Source organism: Anopheles cruzii, chromosome 3 (genome assembly GCF_943734635.1).
Source record: "Anopheles cruzii chromosome 3, idAnoCruzAS_RS32_06, whole genome shotgun sequence".
In the NCBI taxonomy this organism is placed as follows: domain Eukaryota; kingdom Metazoa; phylum Arthropoda; class Insecta; order Diptera; family Culicidae; genus Anopheles; species Anopheles cruzii.
Window position 1 is genome coordinate 41,836,484 of NC_069145.1, and position 19,219 is coordinate 41,855,702.

At 45.7% G+C, this 19,219-nt stretch overlaps 1 protein-coding gene across 1 annotated transcript in view; it reads left to right on the forward strand.

Annotated features, from left to right (window-relative positions):
* Positions 1 to 19,219, forward strand: part of LOC128274390 (diacylglycerol kinase eta) — a 51,253-nt gene that overhangs the window by 21,284 nt on the left and 10,750 nt on the right. Inside the window, exon 3 of the mRNA XM_053012585.1 lies at positions 14,081 to 14,161. Within this exon, the coding sequence (XP_052868545.1) occupies positions 14,081 to 14,161 (81 nt within the window). The remainder of the gene's footprint in view (positions 1 to 14,080; positions 14,162 to 19,219) is intronic.

Here is a 19,219-nt window from a genome sequence, read left to right on the forward strand (position 1 = left end):
TCGTGTGTCTGGAGAATTTCTGCGTTTGTGGAAAGTTATCGAACGAAAGCACGCCCGGAACGATACGGCGCTCGTCGTCATTCGAGCAATTTGTAGCCATCGTTCCGGACAACGGAAAGGTTATACCGTTTTCGGCGGTAAATTAGTGCTGAGAGAACATCGTCGCCACTGGCGTCGAAAGAAACCGACCCGGGCGCCGTTAATGGTAAGTGGACGAGCCTATCACCATTTTCTCGGTCTCTCAAGAGCTCGGCGTGTGCCTGAAGTGCCGCGAAAAACAGCATCCGTCGCCGTGAGTGGGACAGTGCGATGCTTTCGCACGGTGCTGGCTCGTGTTTTGGGAGCGCTTTGTTGACCGGATGTCCTGTAGGTCCTTTGGGGCGCACAGTTCTGCGCTCCGACCAGTGGACGCAACGGAGCGTGCTCATTTCCATAAATGCCTGTTTCCATTACCATTATCGGTTGTCGATTTTTGTGATCCTCGATAGAGGGCGCTGTGTACGCACGGAAAGGGTGCCCCCGGTAGGTGGTGCGCCACGTGCCGGAAGTGTCACCGAACCAAAAATTAGATTGCTTGCCTGTGTGACGAAGTCGCCGACGAAGTAGCGGCGTTGTAGTTGCAGTTCGTTAGATGCACGCCGTCCCAAGCCCGTCGATGCGAAATTAAATTTAATACTTCGCTTTGCAGAAGAATTAATAATCCTTTCCGGAAAATGGCGAAGCGAAGGAACGTCGCTGCCCGCAACTTGCTTGGGAAAGTACTGTGTAAGGAGCTTAATGAAGTCTTGACAGGTGAACGCTTCAGTAGCAAACCACCGGGTGTATTGTGTAGTGCTTTATATTGTGTAATTTAATGACCTTCAATTGTTTTAATGTATACCCGATTATGCTGCCTTACGCAAGCATTATGCACGACTACAATGATATTTTTTTAAATATCAAGTAAAACTCCATTTGTTTCTTCTTGAAATTAATGGAGATAAAGTAATGCTTTGGGTCAATGTTCATCCAGAAAATGCAGTGTTAAATTGGGTTGTTGATTGTTGTATTGAAGAGAAGTAAAATTAATTGAGTAATAGAATTTAATGTAATCCCTAGAGAATGTTAAACATCGAGATTTCACCAGGTTTTTCGTCGTTCAATAACATTTCGCCGAATTATACTCGTTTTAGGTACATTACGGTTATCATCACAATGTAAGCAGAACTTTTTCTTAACACATCAGTGTAATTGTAGAATAACTTTGTTTATTTTAATTGCTTCGCATACAAGATTATTTGCATTTTAGAATGACATTTGTACAGTTCGGATCTAATATGTTCATGATGTCTCGTAAATATTCGCTATCGATTTTTATCGCTAAAAGAATCATTGAAATCATCAAAATATTTCCCGGTGCAAAAATGTAACAAAATCGACTGCTGAAAACAAAGTTTTCAATTCTGTTTGCAAAAAATTGAGAAGAAAATAAGGTTAAACGGCCAACGACCCATTAAATTGTTGCTGAAAATAGGAGGGTAGAGAAGAGAAGAGATTATCTAAAATTTGTCCAATATGCTTCGTGAAGAAGATGCGAAAAGTTTAAATTAGATAACAAAATCAAATTTAAAAAACCGTTTGATCTCTTTTACCTTCGATAAACTCTAAATGCAATAATCTTTTTAAGTAATGAAAAGAAAACTTACACGGATAGAGCATGCACGGATCGAAGCGGCTAAAGGGGATCGAACGAGCATCGCATCATCCTGTTTGTGGTGCGTGGTGCAGAAAGTGATGACAAATATTTGGCTGGCAGGAAATTACGTTTACAGTGATACAAGGGCCGAAGCGTATCGGCGGGAAAAAAGGCAGTGTAAACAATGTAAACGATGCCCCGGTGAGCCCTATCGAGTTTCTGAACTCGGCCCGAAACTGTTGAGCGTAATTTCCGGTTACACACAGGATGTCGCCTGGTGCTGGCACCGAGCGAAAGCATTTCGGAGCCGCTCGGTTGTCGCATCGTCACGCTCGACGAAATTGAGGGATTGTTTTATCGAGTCCAAGTAATGTTTTTAAAATAATGTACACCCCAAGAGTTCACTGTGGAGTGTAATTACAAAGTCTTAGGCGAGGGTAATTAACGCCGCCAGCAACACATTTCGCTTCCCGCTACCGAAATTGCGGTTGCGCACGGGGTTGTCCTTTGATATGCTGCTTAAGGAATCGTTCGTACGTTAACCGTCGCTCAGCATTTTTACGTCCAAATTCACGCCGAAAAACCTTTCCAGACTTCTGGGAATTCTTCGGCAGCGCGGTGACAACGGTTTTAACGTCGCGTACGGCGAAACAATGCGACCCAATTTTAACCCGGCCCGGGCTCCGAGCCCGGGCTCAGTGAAATGATGCCATCCGGGTGTGATTGTTACCTTAATTATTCATGTTTTGTCTCGTAGCTTCGCGAATTTTCACGTTGCCAATGGCCTTGTGAGTTCGCGCCGGAAGTACGCTCCGCGGTGTGCAGAGAAACTTTGTATCTTGCGGCACGGTGCGGACCTGCACGAAGGCACAAAAAGGAAAAAGCCTTGGCCCTGGTCGAAGCGCCCGTTTTCGACACATTCCGCTCAGCAAAAAAGGAACCGATGGCAACGTAACGTCGTGGCGCCCCCATATCGCCGGCCGTGGTACTTGAAATATTTTCCCCCGCGGGTCAGCTGGCCCGTCCGGGTATTTTTCCCATACCCTTCATGCTTGCCTGCCTGCCACTGTGTTTGTTTTTCTGGTGCCGGACCGATCCGTCGGAAGAGAAACTCCTTTGTCCCCAAATTCCTTGGCCAGCGAAAGAAAAATTTTTCTTTAAAAAAATCACGACACTGATGAAGGGACGTATTAAAGTCAAGAAGTGATGAAAAATATATGTTTTTAAGTACGACAGTGAGCTAGTAACTATATGTCCGGTAAGAGACAACAGCGCGTAGATTTTGAGTTCCCAGACAGGTCGTCGTATCAACTCTATCAAATGATGCCTTGAAGATTGGGGCCGCCAAAAGCGATCAGGTTGACACTACTGCATCTGTTTTTTAGACGTTGTGGAGAACTTTCGCTATTCGATACCGGTGTAGATGATGGAAGTAACGATTTGAACACTCCTCGGTTGATAGTCGGAAACGAATTACACAACATCCTCGACGGTAACAGCATATCTAGGGCAGGTGGAACTGGTCCCTCAGTGGCACAGCCCTGGGACGTCTTCGCTACAAGAGCGTTCAAGGAACTGCGGGTTGCTTTTAAACCCGCAAACGAAAAGCGTCGCCGGCGAGAGAAGCAAACTTTTGGTGCTGTTATTAATTTTCGCCCATCTCTGCCAGGACATATGCTCCGGGACGGTTAAGCTTGCTGCGTGTGTTGTGTCTCTCTCTCTGTAGCTTGCGGCGATAATTGTTGCGGCGCCGGCAAGTAATTTTTGCTTCCGTTCCACGTGTATTTCTTCAGCACCCTTTTCGTTCCCGGCGGCGATGCCAGGCAGCTGTCTGCGAGATCACAGACGGGTTTCTAATTTGTATCGCACGTCGGCCATTGCGCCGCAGTGTTTATGTCGAAAGGGTTTCGGAAAGGGACTTTTCCCTGAGGTGAGTGTTGGCGGAGTGTTGTTAATACAAATTAGAAAGTGTTGTTTATGAAGGTGTAACACATTAGTAAGCTTTTCTGTCCTTTGCTCGTCTGGTGTTGAACTTGGGTGAAACCGGTTGCTAATAAGAGTACACTGCAACCCTTCGCTTTGGTCACCAGGCTGAGCTTAGTGGGAGAAGTGCTGGAAAGTTGGACAGCATTTGCATATCACAGTATGATTACGATCACAAGTCGTTAATGCGCGGATGAGCTAATGCTTTCCGGTGTTCAATTTATTACATCGGAAAATATGGCTCGGGACTAACGTATGTAGTTGGCGTTGGCATTATTGAATCCACAAATTTCTAGAACCCTACGTCCGTCTAATAACTTGTTTTGTAAACCTAAAGATATTAAAAAAGTTTATTAAATTGCAGTCTCAGTCACATTGCCAGTCACAAAATGACGTAGGGATCGATTTCTTGTATTAGGTCTAGGTGTTAATTCGTGCGGTTTTACAATACATGGCACTGCTCACTAAGTATAACGAATATTTTTGAAATGAAATATGTGTTTGACAGCTACTGTCATTACGCATCTAACGCAGTATATGTTTTTTTTGCTAAAGTGCAAACAACACCTTTTATAAGCATTTGAACATGTCAAGTTTTGTTCCTTGTAGAGTAGTTTTGCGGGGAGTACTTTTTCATTACTGCTTGCACGGCAGCAAAAGGGGTTCTTGTACCGAATCGTCACTGGTTATGAAAAGGGGAGTTATTACAAGAATCCTAAACGCAAAAAACCCTGCATACAGCTTGGTGAACCAGGGCCACCGCAACTAAAGCAAAATATTCCTTGCGCAAAGGTTATGCTGTGCATATGGTGGGATATGAAAGGTGTGGTATACTTTGAGCTTTTAAAACCTTATTAAATTGTTGAAGGACAATCCCATAAACCACAATTAATCCATTTGAAGTAAAGCTTTGGCCATGAAACGACGGAAATGGGATAAAAGACATGATAAGCTGATTTTTAAAAAGGCAAAACTCGATCCCACATCGCAAAACCAGTCAAAACCTATCTCGAAAATGTCGGATGGGAACTATTAACCCCCCCGCGCTATTCACCAGATGTTGCTCTTTCTGACTAGTATTTGTTCCGTTACATGAGTAACGATTTGGCAGCACAGCGGTTCTTCTCTTATGAAGGTATAGAAAAATGGGTCTCTGACTAGATCGCTGATAAGGATAAGAATTTCTATCGACATGGAATCGAGGAATTACCCGAAAGATGGGAGAAAGTCGTCGCTAACGACGGGCAATACTTTCAATAAGTTAGTTATACGTTATGTTGTTGTAATTAGGTTATAAATATTGAATAAAAACCGCACGAATTAACACCTAGACCTAATAGTTATCAAAATATCATTACTGCATGACTACTTTAGCCTTGTTGGAGCATTGTTCTGATGAAGAAATCCTCACCAATGAGCCGTTTTCCTTCCGGTAAGATGACTTCTTGCATCAGGTTCAAGTAAATTTTCGAGTTCACACGACCTTGAATGGTCACTAACTTCCCAATTTTGCGTGCAAAAATGCATGCCCAGTCCTTGATGCCTTTGTCATTTTCTTTCAATTTTGTTTTGGCACACTGATAGGAGAAAGTTTCAGCTCCTCCGCCCTAAACGTACATTCGCCCATAAGTGTAGTTGAGTCTTACTAACGACTCATCTGTTCAGATCACTTTTCACCAGAATGAAGCAGGTTTCAAAGTATTCCCATAGTAAAATTCCATTCTTTTTTTCAATTTGGTCTTATTTACATGTGACTAGGTGCTTCCTTACCCTCTGATTGACGGGTTTGTTGGATGTTTTTGACGAATAGACAAGGGGACCTTGTTCGAGCTGAGTCTCCACACAATTGACCCTTTAACTAGTCCGTCTAGGACGTGGAATAGTTAGCTTAACGTAAATGTGTCTGTTGAGCAGTACTTTACGTGTTCCTTCTTTTCCTACATTGCATTTTGTTCCATGTTTCGTTTGTTGTATGTGCTCTGCCGTTAGTCCTTTCCTAGATTAAATATCCGAGCCATTGACTGAAGGGATTAAAATAAATACATAAATAGTAACAGCTTTGTTCTCAAAAAGTCTTTGAAAACGATGCAGTCGATCAAAACAGGAAACAAGCCGTTAAGAGCTGTTTAAGCCCAAACCAAATGAGTGTACTCTTAAAATCTTAAAAGATGGTAATATTCAGTGCCAGCCGCAAGAATTATTCAATTATGTGATGAGTCTAGGCAACCACCAATTGTGGCATTGGGTCTTCCATTTGCCTAGTCCTTTGTTGTGTGTCGAAGTATGCAAAACATGCTGTAAAGCGATTTTTCTTGACTTCCAGTCGAAGCCGTTCTGCAGCCGCTGCCACTCGGTTGCCGTACGATGTGTCATTGCCAAAGGGCACGTAACGTAAACGGTAGAGTGTTTGCTTTAAATTAACTTTCTCCAACGAGAGAGACAGAGTTTTCGGCCGTTTTCGGGCGAATGGGCTGTTGCTCGCTAGGAGTCAAGGTCCCGACCATTTGCATTTCGTCACAAATAGTTCAATCAATGTGGAGTGGAGGGATTTATAAATCGCTTTCTCTCTTCCGTTGACGATCAACAAGCGACCATTGCTTTGTTACCATTCGTTTGTAAAATGCACTGCTTACGAAGTCCTGCCCAGCATAATGGGCCATGTGGGGAACGGCCACGTGCGAAGCGAATTCTATTATCCACCGTCCCACCGGTCCCCGTGCTGGTTGCGCCGTTTCCCATTTTGAGGGATTCACCATACGCCCGGCAACGCGCTACTGATCGGGCATTAAACTTTGCGGGCCGCAGGACCCTCGGCTGGCTCGACCTTCCGGTTACTCTCTGGGGAGGGATAGCGCAACATTAAGGGTACGATTGCCGAGCTGGGGATAAAAAAGCGTAACAAACACGCTGCGGCCGACTAAGGTGGATTGGCAAGGTTCGTTATTGGGTTTTTTTCTGGGTTTCGTTTCGTCTCGTTCGTTTTGATGAAAATGCGCCCTAAACGCACGGAGAGCGAGCACTTGGCACGTGGAGCATGGCTAACGGCCGACCGGAAGCCTATCAGGGGTGGTCCAGAAAAAAAAGGATGTAAGGTTTTGGGTCACTCGAGGAAGCGTCCGGGAATAAACGAGGAAAAAGCCGAATAAGATCATAAGGTGTGCGATGGTTGGCAAGAACAACCAAACCTCGTATATTCCATTATCTGGCGCGAACTTTTAGACCGGGGTCAGAGCTACGATTGTTCATATGACGTGACAAGATATGAAAGCATAAAATAAGGGAAAAGTTCAGCATAAATTTCTACATTATGCCAAATATTATTACTGTATCAAAATATTATAATTTTCCAATAGTTATTTGTTTTTCCATTCTCAAAAGAAGTATTTTGGGATGGTGTTCTGTTCTTGATGGTAATATAACAATGATTCAGCTGGTGCAAAGTCAATGGCAATGGCGACGTTTCAAAACGATCATCAATCATCAATAATAGGTAAATAACCAAAACGATATCAAGTGCTTTTGGACCTAACCAGATTCGACTTTGGTCGCTGACCGTCACTGGAAGATTTTCGTATAAGCGTTTAGTCTCTATAAGTGTTTTCACCAGGTTCTTCACCTCAGCACTCTTTGGTAGTATTAAATTTCGTTCACTCGCCAAGGTAATTGGGTCGCAACGCATTGGAAATTGTACAAAACGTTTCCTGAAATCCTTGCCACTCTTTGGTTTGTGAAAATCTGTGACCAAACAAATCGTAATTGGGCATTCTGATTCGAGCGATTGGGCATCGAAGCCCTATTGCAGGACTCGCAAACTTCCTTTACTTCCTGCTCCCAACTGAAGCACTTCCAGCGAAGCCTTCCGGATGGGCGAACCGTCAGCGGGAGTGGAAAAGAAACCACCGTAATCCTAAATCTCCAGCATTAACCGACCGTTGTGCGGGAGGCTCAGTTTGAAGGAATGATAAATATTTAATAAAGCCGATACAGTTCTTGGTAAAAATATTAAAGACGGTTGTCGGGCGTGACCGGAGCGGAGGGCCAATGACATCACCACGGTTTGGGGCTAGGAAATCCTCTTTCCCACCGCAACCAGCGAATGGCTGGCAAATCGTTCCTTTGAGGCAACGCCCGGGTGTCGCTGGGATTTACGTTTTTACTTCACTGCGTCGTGGCAGGCGACGACCGGTGACCGATGAAGAAAGTTTTACCGTCGCCAGGACTCAGACGGTGACTCGTCCCCCTCGCTTCGGTGGACGTGACCATCATCAGTGCGAGAAGAATGCCACACATTTATGACGTCAAGCGCCGTTCGGGTGTTGTTTGTTGCTTGGCCCCCTCCCCAGGACGAGGACGTGCGTACGCAGGGCGCTATGCTAAACGGTGGAAGGCGGCACCGAACGATCTGGAATCCCGCTGTGCCCCCGGGCGGGAGAATGTTGGCCGAGCTTCGTTCTAATTGCGCAGCCAGTGGAAGACTGATTTCGGGGTGAGCAATGCCTGCGGTACGCCCGGCGGCGGTGCCCGTATTTGGTTTCTGCAGGATTTTCGAAAACATGTTTTTATTTCCATGCGACGAGCTAGTTCTCTGGAGGATGCCCTTGCCTGGGGCGAACCATTGCTGTCGGCTTGTGGACCGATTTTTGTTTGATCAATTCCGTTTCGAGCTGGATGACTTGCTGCCAGTTGGGCATACGCTTATGGATTACGCAGTACTTATGGATGGATTATGGATAAACTACCCAAGACACAAGACTAGGTACACAGAAGACAAGACTAAAGGCAAACAGAATCAAAAGAACTGAATAAATTTTGTCTTTTAGACATTGTTGAATAAATCTTTCATCGATGTTGTCCAGGTAGAAAATCCTGAAAACAGAAATTCCGTCAAAACTGTTCTTGTTCACGGACTTGTTTTTATGTTCATCTACATCCACGTGAATGTGAATGTCGCATTTACGTGTAAGGACCGCCGTATGTTCGTCACCGATCGATTTGAAATTTTCCGTTACTCCTTAAGCTTTTTTGTATTTAAACATATTTCCCTTTTCCCTAAAGCGGATGCTCGTTAAGTAATCGTTTTATTGAAGCATTATTTGCCAAGATCGGTGCGAAAGATCTCTCTGGCCAAATATAGCAACGCCTGGCCGGAAGCTGACTCGCTTGGAAGAGTTTCATTTAATTGTCTCTTCAATAGAATAATATTTTCACTGAAAAACGCTGCACGCTTCGAGCGTTTGGCTCTGGCAAGGATTATTTTTCTCCCATTTCCACACGGCCGTTAGCGTTACGGGTGCATTTGAGTCACTCCGCAAGCCGTTCACCGTGTCGCCCTGTCCGTTTCGAGCCGCAGGAGGCTTTTCTTTCGTGGGAAAGCCCACCAGGCGAAGCTGACAGCAATCAGGCGTAAAACTAGGTCGGGACCATCATCCTTCTAGCCGCCCCCACCACGTTTCCACGTGCGCTTCCGGGCTGCCAAGGCAAGGCGACCACTTGGCAAGTGTGACAATTGGAGCACTGCGTTGGACAAACATCTGGGCTATACTGGAAACTGATTTGTGCGCTGAATGAAGCGGAACGAAAGTTTACTTTTCGCCACCCGGCCCATTACTGGCGCGGCAACGGGACGAACAAGGAACAGCAGGAGCTAGGATCTTGGCCGTTGGCTCAAGATATTTCACAACTTTCGGCCATAGTTCGGCACACTTATTGTTTGCATAACTCGGGGAAGAAAGTCTTATTACTTTCCCACCCAAACAACCGTTGAGCAAAACAAGATTCGAAGTTTGCATGCCGGCGGGCAATACTTGTGCCCGGGCGCAATTTGTTGGCCCCTAATGGCTGCTGTGCGGTGTTCTGTTTGCGAAGCATCGAATAAAAATGCCGTTCACGAACGTCGGGAAACCTATCGGCCACGGAGAGGCTTTACATCATTAATCTCAAACTTCGGCAAACCGCTTCCGAGAACCTATCGAGCGGTTCAGGTAGCTGACGCTCAACTTTCGTGCAATTTCTCGAAGATTAATGCGATGGCTCACAGGCACTAGCCCCGACCCCGGGGCCTTCTTTCGGTTCCTGTGCCCGAAAGTAGCTTTGCTCCCCCGTTGGCTTTGAGTTGTAGATTACGGAAAGTTCCGTTCCGTCCGTGTGTGATGAGGCGGCCCCTGTTAGGCTGGATCCGTGAAGGCATTATCGAAGAACTTCGGTGCGCATTTTGCGTCCCTTCAATGAGGGACACATTCCGGCCGGGAAGACGCAATGATGGCGAGTTTCCATCGTCGGGGAGGGCGAAAAAACAATCAAAATGGCTTCGCAACGGCCCAATGGCAATCGATCCACTCATTCACGCGCATTGTAACATCGGCCATTAGGCGGCAGCAGAATATTATTTCGTGAAACGTCTCTGCCGCAGTTGGAAACTTTTGATGACGAGCGAAAGAGCAAAAAAAAAGGAAAGACACGGCCATCACGAAAGCCGATGCTCGTGGCAGTATCGTCGAAAATCGAATTACATGGGAAAGTGTCCGCCTGCTGTCTCGGTCTGCCAAGGTGTGTGGCTGGCGTTTCCGTTGCCACTTTCATGCTTCATGACGGTAGCGGCAGCTACCGAACCGTGCCACTGCTTTGACGCAATCAGCCGCCGTCGAGCAAGGCTCTCGGCTCGGCTCGGTCGAGTTGCGTATTTCTTTAATTTCGTTTACGCGAAAAGCAAACGGAACCCAATCTCAGATGTGAACCGTAAGGCCCTGTACACGCTGCTGTCACCCTCACGGCCGAGTGGATCGCGGTGGCATTACCGTAATCATGAGATTGTGGTAACAAAAAAAAATTGTGGGCTGCGCAGGTATGGATTTCGGCACGAGTTATTATTATATTTATATCAATTGGTAATGAAGCGAAAATTCGAGCGTACCTTGGAAGGTTCCGGTCGTGGTGGAGCTATGCGTCGGGGGCCCGTGACTTGCCCGTACGTCACGAATAATTTAATTAGTTTTCCGTGTCGATGGCGCCGTTTCATGTATAATTCATTGCGCCGGGAAATGATACACACGCACAAGGACAAAATGCTGGAACCAAGGATTGCTAACAGCTTTCCAGAACACCACACGGAAATAAAAGGCTTCAAAAACCTGTAAAGGGGGTATAGTGGAGGGTGCAGAACTCGACACCTAACTTGCATAAAAACTCGCCTGGATTAACGCCATTTAAAGTGTTTATTGCTAAGCTTGAGTCGATAAATGAATGGAACAATGGTTTCAATCACGCAACGCTTCGCGAATGTTTAAGCTCAACCACGTGTTGCCGAATGCCGAGCGCGCGAGCCGGAGATTAGACCGTTTGTCATTGGTTTTCAGATGAAAACGGTCTTCGTTGACTTCCGGTTTGTAGAACGACGCCGTCTATGAATCTGCTCCAGTCAAATCACATGTCATTGTCAACTGTCAAAATCACATGTCATTGCCAGAAAACCGGAACCGGCAGAACACAATTTGGCTCTAATATGTAAAAGACAAGAAGACAACATCAAAGTGGCTTATGCTTTGTATTCCATTACGCTCGCGTGGGACACTGCTCATCGTGACTCTTTGTTCCTCGAGATTGCAATCTTATTTGTGAATACGCGAATAAATATTATCCCGGCCCGGAGCCAGGATTTATCAATAAAACTGATCGCTTTAAAATAAAATTGTCCCTGGCAGAGTTGTAGAGCGTTGAGGAGTTCGTGAAGTACTGGCAGAGGGGTTCAAGGATTCCTCTTTTGCGATGGTTAAGAGGCAACAACTGGACCAACCGAGACAAGAACGGTAATGGCGAGACAAAAAATAATAAGCTCTAATGAAAGCTCATTTTCATGACACGGGCTGCTGCTAGGGCTGTAGTTGACGCTCCCTTTGTTTTGTACTGGGTCGCGATGGCTATAATCCTTCACGGTCACAGCAAGCGCGAAAGAGCACAGAAAAAAGGCAACCAAAGAATGCCCATCAAAAAAGGGACCTCTTTAAACTTGTGCTGAGACCGCGTCGTAAGCTTTTAACGTGCTTTTTTTCTTCTTACATTTACCTTTCATTCCGCTTCTGCAGTCATTGACTTCGGTTCAGAAGCACAGCTCAGAACCGTTTGCCCCGATACGTAGTGGGTCATGCTGGGTCAGCCCTTAAAATTGGCTGCCAAAGAAACTTTTGGTGAGCCACAGCGTGAGCCAAGGGTTGGTAGTAAAACTTGATTGCTACTTCTTCAAACTCCGTTTTGTGGCATTCCGTCGAAGGTTTTGGACGCAAGTTGTTTTTAATTGGAACTGTTTTAAAGCAGAATCCATAAGACGAATCGATGGGTCACTCTCGTCGATTCGACAAATGTAGTGTACGGCCTTTCGAGAAAGTCTTCGAAAGTCTCGAGTGAGAGCAAAATTTAAATCTGATCCGACCACATTACGCAGCGATAGAAAGATAACATCTCGTCAGACATCTCAGATGGATGGATGGTGGGATCGTCCACTGTGTTGGAGCTTCTGGTGTATGATCGAAACCTTAAGTCGGATTTGCACTGTCAAGAATTACACTATTCGAGTCACGAAACGATGAGCTTTGCAGAGATTTCTGTGGACAACGCTAGCTCAAACAGAAAGATAATGGCAGTAAAAGACTGAAATTTTGATTTGTTGTTGTTGGCGCAAAAGAGCCAACTTGCCTGAAGAGAGGCTTTAAAAATGGACTGTTCTTCTGTTTAGCAAATAAGCGCAAAAACTTCCAGAGCGAAGCAAATTGGATGATTATAACTATGCTCAAAAGTATTTGGATTTTTTATAAAAATAGTAGAATCTTGTATAAGTAAAAAAAATGTTTTATTTTAAAAGTCTGACTAGCTGCACTGTATTTGTTTTCATGCCCACCATTTTATGCTAAAATAATAAAAAATATATGGTTATCGAACATGAAACATCGAATAACCGGATCACGGTGCTGCGGTGCAAAGGATTCAAATTTTCACGAAAGGATAGTCCCCGAGCGTGCCAGGATTTACGTTGAACCAACAAACCATTATGGGGAAATCGAAACGACCGCCAAACCGTGGCCATCGCCAAAGATCAAAGCAACGCTAAATGGGTTCGCGAAATTGGCTAATCTGAAAAGAATCTTGTTTCGCTGCGAGCTTTTCGCGGAACGCTGCGCAGTTAATAAACCCCAACTAATGGTCCAATGACGCCGGACTCCGGTGTTATTGCACGGGCAGAGAGAGAGAGAGATTATTTACATAACGAGTGGCGATAATGTAGCCAACGTGTCGCGGTTGGCATTTGTCTTTGAAGCACTCCAAAAACATGGCCGGTTGGCCGTCTGTCGGCTGACAGCATTACCCAGGTTGGTTAGTCCAGGTGGCCCCAGGTCAGGACCTCGGCGACGAACATCTTACCGCACCGTGGAGTGGTGAGCCTAAACCAACGACGTACCACAGTCATTGTTCGCTATTCACTGGCACAGGGATTAGAGTCCTCGCGGGACGAGGGAAAAGAAATACCGCCGAAAGTATGATGAGGGCTCAGGACGTACATAAAGCAGCAGCCGAGATGATTCATTCAAAAGGCAATCGGATAAGTATCGCTAATTAAAACTTATCTCTGTCCCTCTCTCTCTGCCTCGGGTATCCTTACGACTTGGTGGCATCCTTGCACGAGTGCGCTCGGGCACTCCAATCTGCAGCTGTTTCAGCTGCTGACTCCGATTTTATGTGTTTTACGGCCAGCTTTTCCCAGCCAGCCAACTGAGTTCGGTAACCGGTACCGCGGGGAGAGCAGTTTCGCTATGCAAACCCTCTCGAGTGGCGCACGAGGCATTCCCATCATCATTGTCGTGCGGCAGACCGCCTGAGCAGGGCTCAGGATTTTCGGGCAGCACCGTCCAGGCGAAATCTGAACCACGGTCGTACATCTCCAGTCGGCGCGTGCCTCCGGTAAGGGAGGCCAACTGGAGCAACTTGGTTTTTTACGGGCCGCCGGAGCCGAGCAAATCTAATTAACAAACCGTAAATGGATATTTTATGTGTTTTCTGGACGAGCGCTGCTGGGGTTTTCATTTATAGAAATTTATTACGCCCGTTCTTCGGTATCGAATCGGTTTTGTTGACTTTCTACGCGGATCGTCCGGTCGTCCGGGCGCCAAATGGCACAACCTAGGAACAGGGGGACCAAAACCGAGGGAACGAACACTTTGGAAACGCGGGCTTCGTGAGGCGCACGTGGCGACTAATTTTGAGCGGCACCAGCAAGGCACCCGGGCCAGAGAGCTTGCCCAAATTTTGAACATTACTCTCTCCGGCGGCAGTTCGTTGTTAATTGACAGTGCAATCTGTTTCCGAAAACTTTATCCTTCCCCGCTGATTACTGTTTGTTTGTTGTTTGTCTTTCCTTCTCGGTTCGTCTTCCGCCAGAGTGAGCTTTTCGATGAAATCGACCTCTCGAACCTATGCTTTGCCGAGTGCAGCACGAAAAATGCTAATCACAGCTTCCAGGTGAGTACCGACGGATTCATTTTCCCTGTCATAATTACAATTTATCGCAGCCAGGGTAAATAAATTTAAATATGTCTAGTCGATTAGCAAGTAGTTAGGCAACCGTCAAAAAATTTACCATTATAACGTTTCAAGCTTTTTAAAACACTTGCCATAATGCAAATTCATTGATGGTGTTAGTTTTTCAGTCAACGTCAATATGTAAAATTATAAATTAGTACATGTAAGAGAGAAATGTACAGAATTGAACGACCTTGTAGATGTTTACCAAAAGCCGTGTATTTTATTCATTTCAAACATTCTGAGTTAAAGTCTGTGAAGGTTGAAATCTGCAGGCTCTCCTTTTTTAGACTACAGGATTCTTTAGTTTAAAAAAAGAACACAATCTTTAAATAACATATGAAAATTTCAAATTAATTATTAAAATTAAATTAAAAAATCGGGTGTTGCCTCGGCCAAAGCTTGGCAAACATTATTTTCCAAATGCTCCAAACATGCAGGCTTGTGCACGATGTTTTGCGCAGCACCCCAAGAAAAAGTCCAACGGTGTCAAATCGCCCGATCCTGGTGCCAATTGACATTACTAAAACGCGAAATGGTCCTCCCTTCATCGTTTTCGGAAAACCAGGTGTCCTATGACGCCACCAGCTCATTATGCACACCATACGTTGGTTGGGTCGAACAATCTGCAGGCCTTGGCCTTTTCCTTGGCATTTTTGTGTAAATTCACGAGTCGCCATACGCTAATTTCAACTGCGTAAATCATTTGATTCAGTTTAAATATTTAATGTTAATGTTCCAACTTTTATCTAACAGCCACTAAAAGCCGTAAATGCCATATTTCCAGTGGCCAGTAATTAAGTATCGGCTTAGATGGCTTTCGGGGCACTGTGAAGCTCAGAACTGACGAGTCGACCAAACAGGTGAAGCGCCATTACGGAGCCCGAGAACATTGTTTCGCGTTTTACGCAACCAGAACCAGTTCCTTTGACTCCGGCCGAGCGAAACACCGCACCGAATTGCACTTAAACACCCGCATTTTACCGTTTCACTGTTTATTAGGCTGCCGCCCGAGCGCCATAGGTAATGATTGAGGAATCATAAAACAGAAGTACCGGGAACCGGCTGGCTGGGACGCGATGTCCTAAAAACTCCTTTAATAGCTCCGCCAGTTTCTAGCCGGTTTGTTTTAACTCGCGACACAAATTCCATCACCGAACGCACCGAAGCACAACGAGAGAGAGAGAGAGAGCAAAGTAGAAGACGTAAAGAGTCAATAAAATCCTTACGTTCTTGCCACGAAGGTCCCGATTTGGCACGTCCCAGCATCCTGCCGCTAGAGTTCATCACGTGCCAGCGCCAGGTCTGCCGAGCTGCCGGTTAGCTTCGGCGCGAAGTTCGCCGTATCGGGACCCTAGGAAGCGGAACGACCGAAAATAGCGCCCATGGTGGGGGGCCACACGTGCCATCGCTTTTATTTTTTCTCCCTCTTTCTCTCCGCCACCGGCAAGAAGTTTCTGGCCAACACACCCCGAGAGCAGCGCCCCCCCCACCTAATATTGGGCGAATTTCGACATTACTTTTGTGTGTTCGATTCGATCATCATTCCGCAAGATTTCCTTCCACCCTTTGCAGAAGGGGTCACCCCGTGCGTCGGCCGGATTCCGGGGCAAGGTTGAGTAAATGGAAGCGAAACGAGAAAAGATGGGAAAAAAGATTATATTTTTCCATCATCATGTCTCTATGGTGTTAACGACATTTTTATCGTGCCCCTTAATGCCGCACGAGTTTGAGTTTATGCTGTGGGAAAAAAGAAACAAACCGCGTCGATTGGATAGTATGGGAAAACTTTTAGCATTATTGCCACCACCTTACCCACCTCAAAGGTGAACGGAAAAGGGCAAACTTCCATCAGGCAGCAGGATCTACGAGCCTCGTGCTGTTATGTGTTATGCGTTTGGGAGTTGTTCGACAAACAAGCGATTTGAATTTCTGAATTCGTAACCGATGGGGTAGAACCGACTCGGCGTCCTATTTATTCATTGTTCATGGTAAGATGCTAACCGAGGAAAGGGTCCATTTGTTAAGGGCTTAAAATTAACGAACAAACATTTTTTGAATAAAAAGAATCACTTTCAATAGAATTAAAGTGAATAAATTTATGAAGGGATACACATAGCAAAACTTAGCTCATAAAAAAATCGTTCAACACACAAAAATTCAAGAATAATTCAACCGAATAAATGATAATTTAAGCATCATGTTCACACTGTGCCACTTGTAGGTAACGTTTTTGCACCTGAAATTGTTGAATTTTACGTTGAATTCTATTTATAGATTCTTCTACAGTACTTTTAAGTCGCTAAATAAGACCAAAATTACATGCCACCGTGATCAAAAAGTTCCCAAAATAATCACCATGTGCGCCCGGAGCACTCGACTATCAATTGTTTGTGCTTGATGATAATGATCATTAGTTGTACGTATTCTGAGCGTGTTCACGATTGTTGACTACGATTCTAAGATTGGATTTCGATGAACAACAATAGCAGCAGGACTTGATCATCGCTATTGAATCCAGTACAAAGCATTTTGAACCGAATTTAGTATCCGTCTTGTTGCAGCCAAATTGGTGCCAAAGGACTTGAATTTCGTGCAAAAGAAGGATCGTGTAGACAATGCCAAAGAGATGATTTTCGTGGCTGATTATGACGCAATACATTCATCATACACATAATTACTGGTGACGAGACTAAATACGAGACGCAGGCAAGACATCAGTCGAGTGAATGGAGTGCGTCGGATGAGCCGAAACTAAAAACCGGATCGAGGCAATGCTAACGGTTTTCATGGACAACCACCGTGTGGTGGATTATACATTCTTGCCACAAGGTACGACCTTCAACAAGGAGTACTATTTGGGTGTTTTGAGGCTTATTCGTGAATTAATTCATCAAAAACGCTAAGATTTATGGTCGAACAACTCATGCATCGAGCTTCGAAAAATCGAAGATACATCGAATTGTATAAATGTTTTGAGGACTGAAAGGCGTCAGGTTGAATCCTGATAATGCCGCATCTTGAGTGCCGTTGGCGCCAAAACGACTTAGCCGGTGTAGTAATATTACATAGAAAAGACGATTGGCATTCGAATGACAATTGTGGGTCCCAGTCCGTTCTTCTAAGTTAAAAAAAACAAAAACACAATAGTGGGAACATTCATGCATCAAATCGTCCATTGAATATATTAAAATAACTTTAAAATGGCATTCATTTAACTACAAAATTCAAAGTATTCAAAAACTGTAATGTGCCGCCAGTCCTGTGATTTTGAAGCTACAAAATGGATAACTCTGTTGGTAGCATTTTAAATGCACAACAATTTGTTGATGCGATTGCAATGAAACACTTGCGAGGTGAGTTTGAGCAGGTTTATACACTGCAAGAGGGCCACGGACATGGAATACTATGGAAATCGTACACTCCCTTCCGACTACTTGTTATGCTGCGCGCTTGTTCGTTGGCCGTAAAAATGGCGCACAACTATTATGATCCCAACGGGCTGCGGCGTACTGAATGTACGGGAGCAGGATTCTTGTGCACCGCACGTGCATGCACGTTTTGTTCATTATGTCCACGTAAAGGATTGAAAACCACCGGAGCATGGCGTGAAGAGGAAAAACGAATACCGCTTTTAAAACCACGTATACACAGCGCCAACAAATATGGCACACGCGCCACGCATATCCGTGTCCCAGTTGTTCGGTGAGTCGCAGGGCCCAGGAGTTGGTTGCGGGCTTCGAAGTGCAAGAGAAAGGCCTATAAATAGTGAACCGGGACCACGTACGGCCGGTAACATCGGCGGCACATTCCAAGCGTATAACCATTGTTTTCGTGCGCTTCGGATTTCGTGTTGTTAACGATTTGTTTTCAATGTAGAACGCTGCTCTAAGCGGAGCGGCGAAAGCGAAGCGGTCTCCATTTTGACTCTGGCAGAGGTTCAAATATCAAAAACTAATTTCGCAGTTCGCGCACCCTTATTCTGCGTCACGCCATGGTCGTACCTGTGAGGCGGAATGTGGCCCCCAAAGCAACCGAAGCATGATGAAATATTTTCATATCTTCCATCTTGAATTCATGTCTTGCAAACGAATGCAAGCATTCGTGGGGATTGCGCCGGTGCGCGGACGACCGGTTCAGGATGCTCTCCAGGCTTCGGGCCTCGGTGGGGTGCCAAGACGTGTGTGTGTGCATGGAACGTAGCTTTTGTACAGCTTCCCAATCCGCGCGCGCTCTGCTCCGTGAAGTGTTTATCTACGCCGAAAAGCACGGCGGAGAAAGGAAAAAGAAACAATACGATGCTCCTTACCTTGGCACGGGGCCTTCGCCTTCTGTTCTCGGCACTCTTGGGTTGGAGTGCTATTTACTTTGACTCCGCTGGGACCCCGGGGTCGACACCCCGGCCTGGAGGGGATGCTGGTGTTGATGCTGGCTTTGATGGTTGAAGTTGCAAAAAGTTGATGCGGTACCCAACACTCTCCGAGCTGGCTGTCCGTCCGGCTGAAACCGCAGAACCCTGCCTACGTGTCTACGTGCGCGTGTTTGTTTGCTCGCCCCTCTCGCCCTCCGACGGAACGGGTGCCACAAGTTTTCCGTTGTTCCGTTCTCTTCTTCTGTTTTGTTCGAAACCCCAACCGTGTCCACTTTGCCTGCGTTAATTCAGTTGGAAGCAACACCAGCTGCTATTACACGACGCAAAGCGTCATCGAAGAGATCCCACCAGAGCGATGATCCTTCGAAACCCTCTGACACTGAGTTGCTGGTGCTAATTGGACACGCGGCGAGTCTGTTGACCGACGAGTGGTCGTCAAATCACGACCGCCGGGGGGTCGGTTCTCTATGTTCTGTCACTGGGCGTACGCAACCACGTACCTTGTTCCGGGGCGCAGTAGAACCCCAAAATGTAACCCTTTTTTTTATTAATTACCTCCTGTCCCGAGAAGTACGTGAAAAGGTAACAGAAGACACCATGGTCGAGGGCTGCCTGGGTTTCTTCTT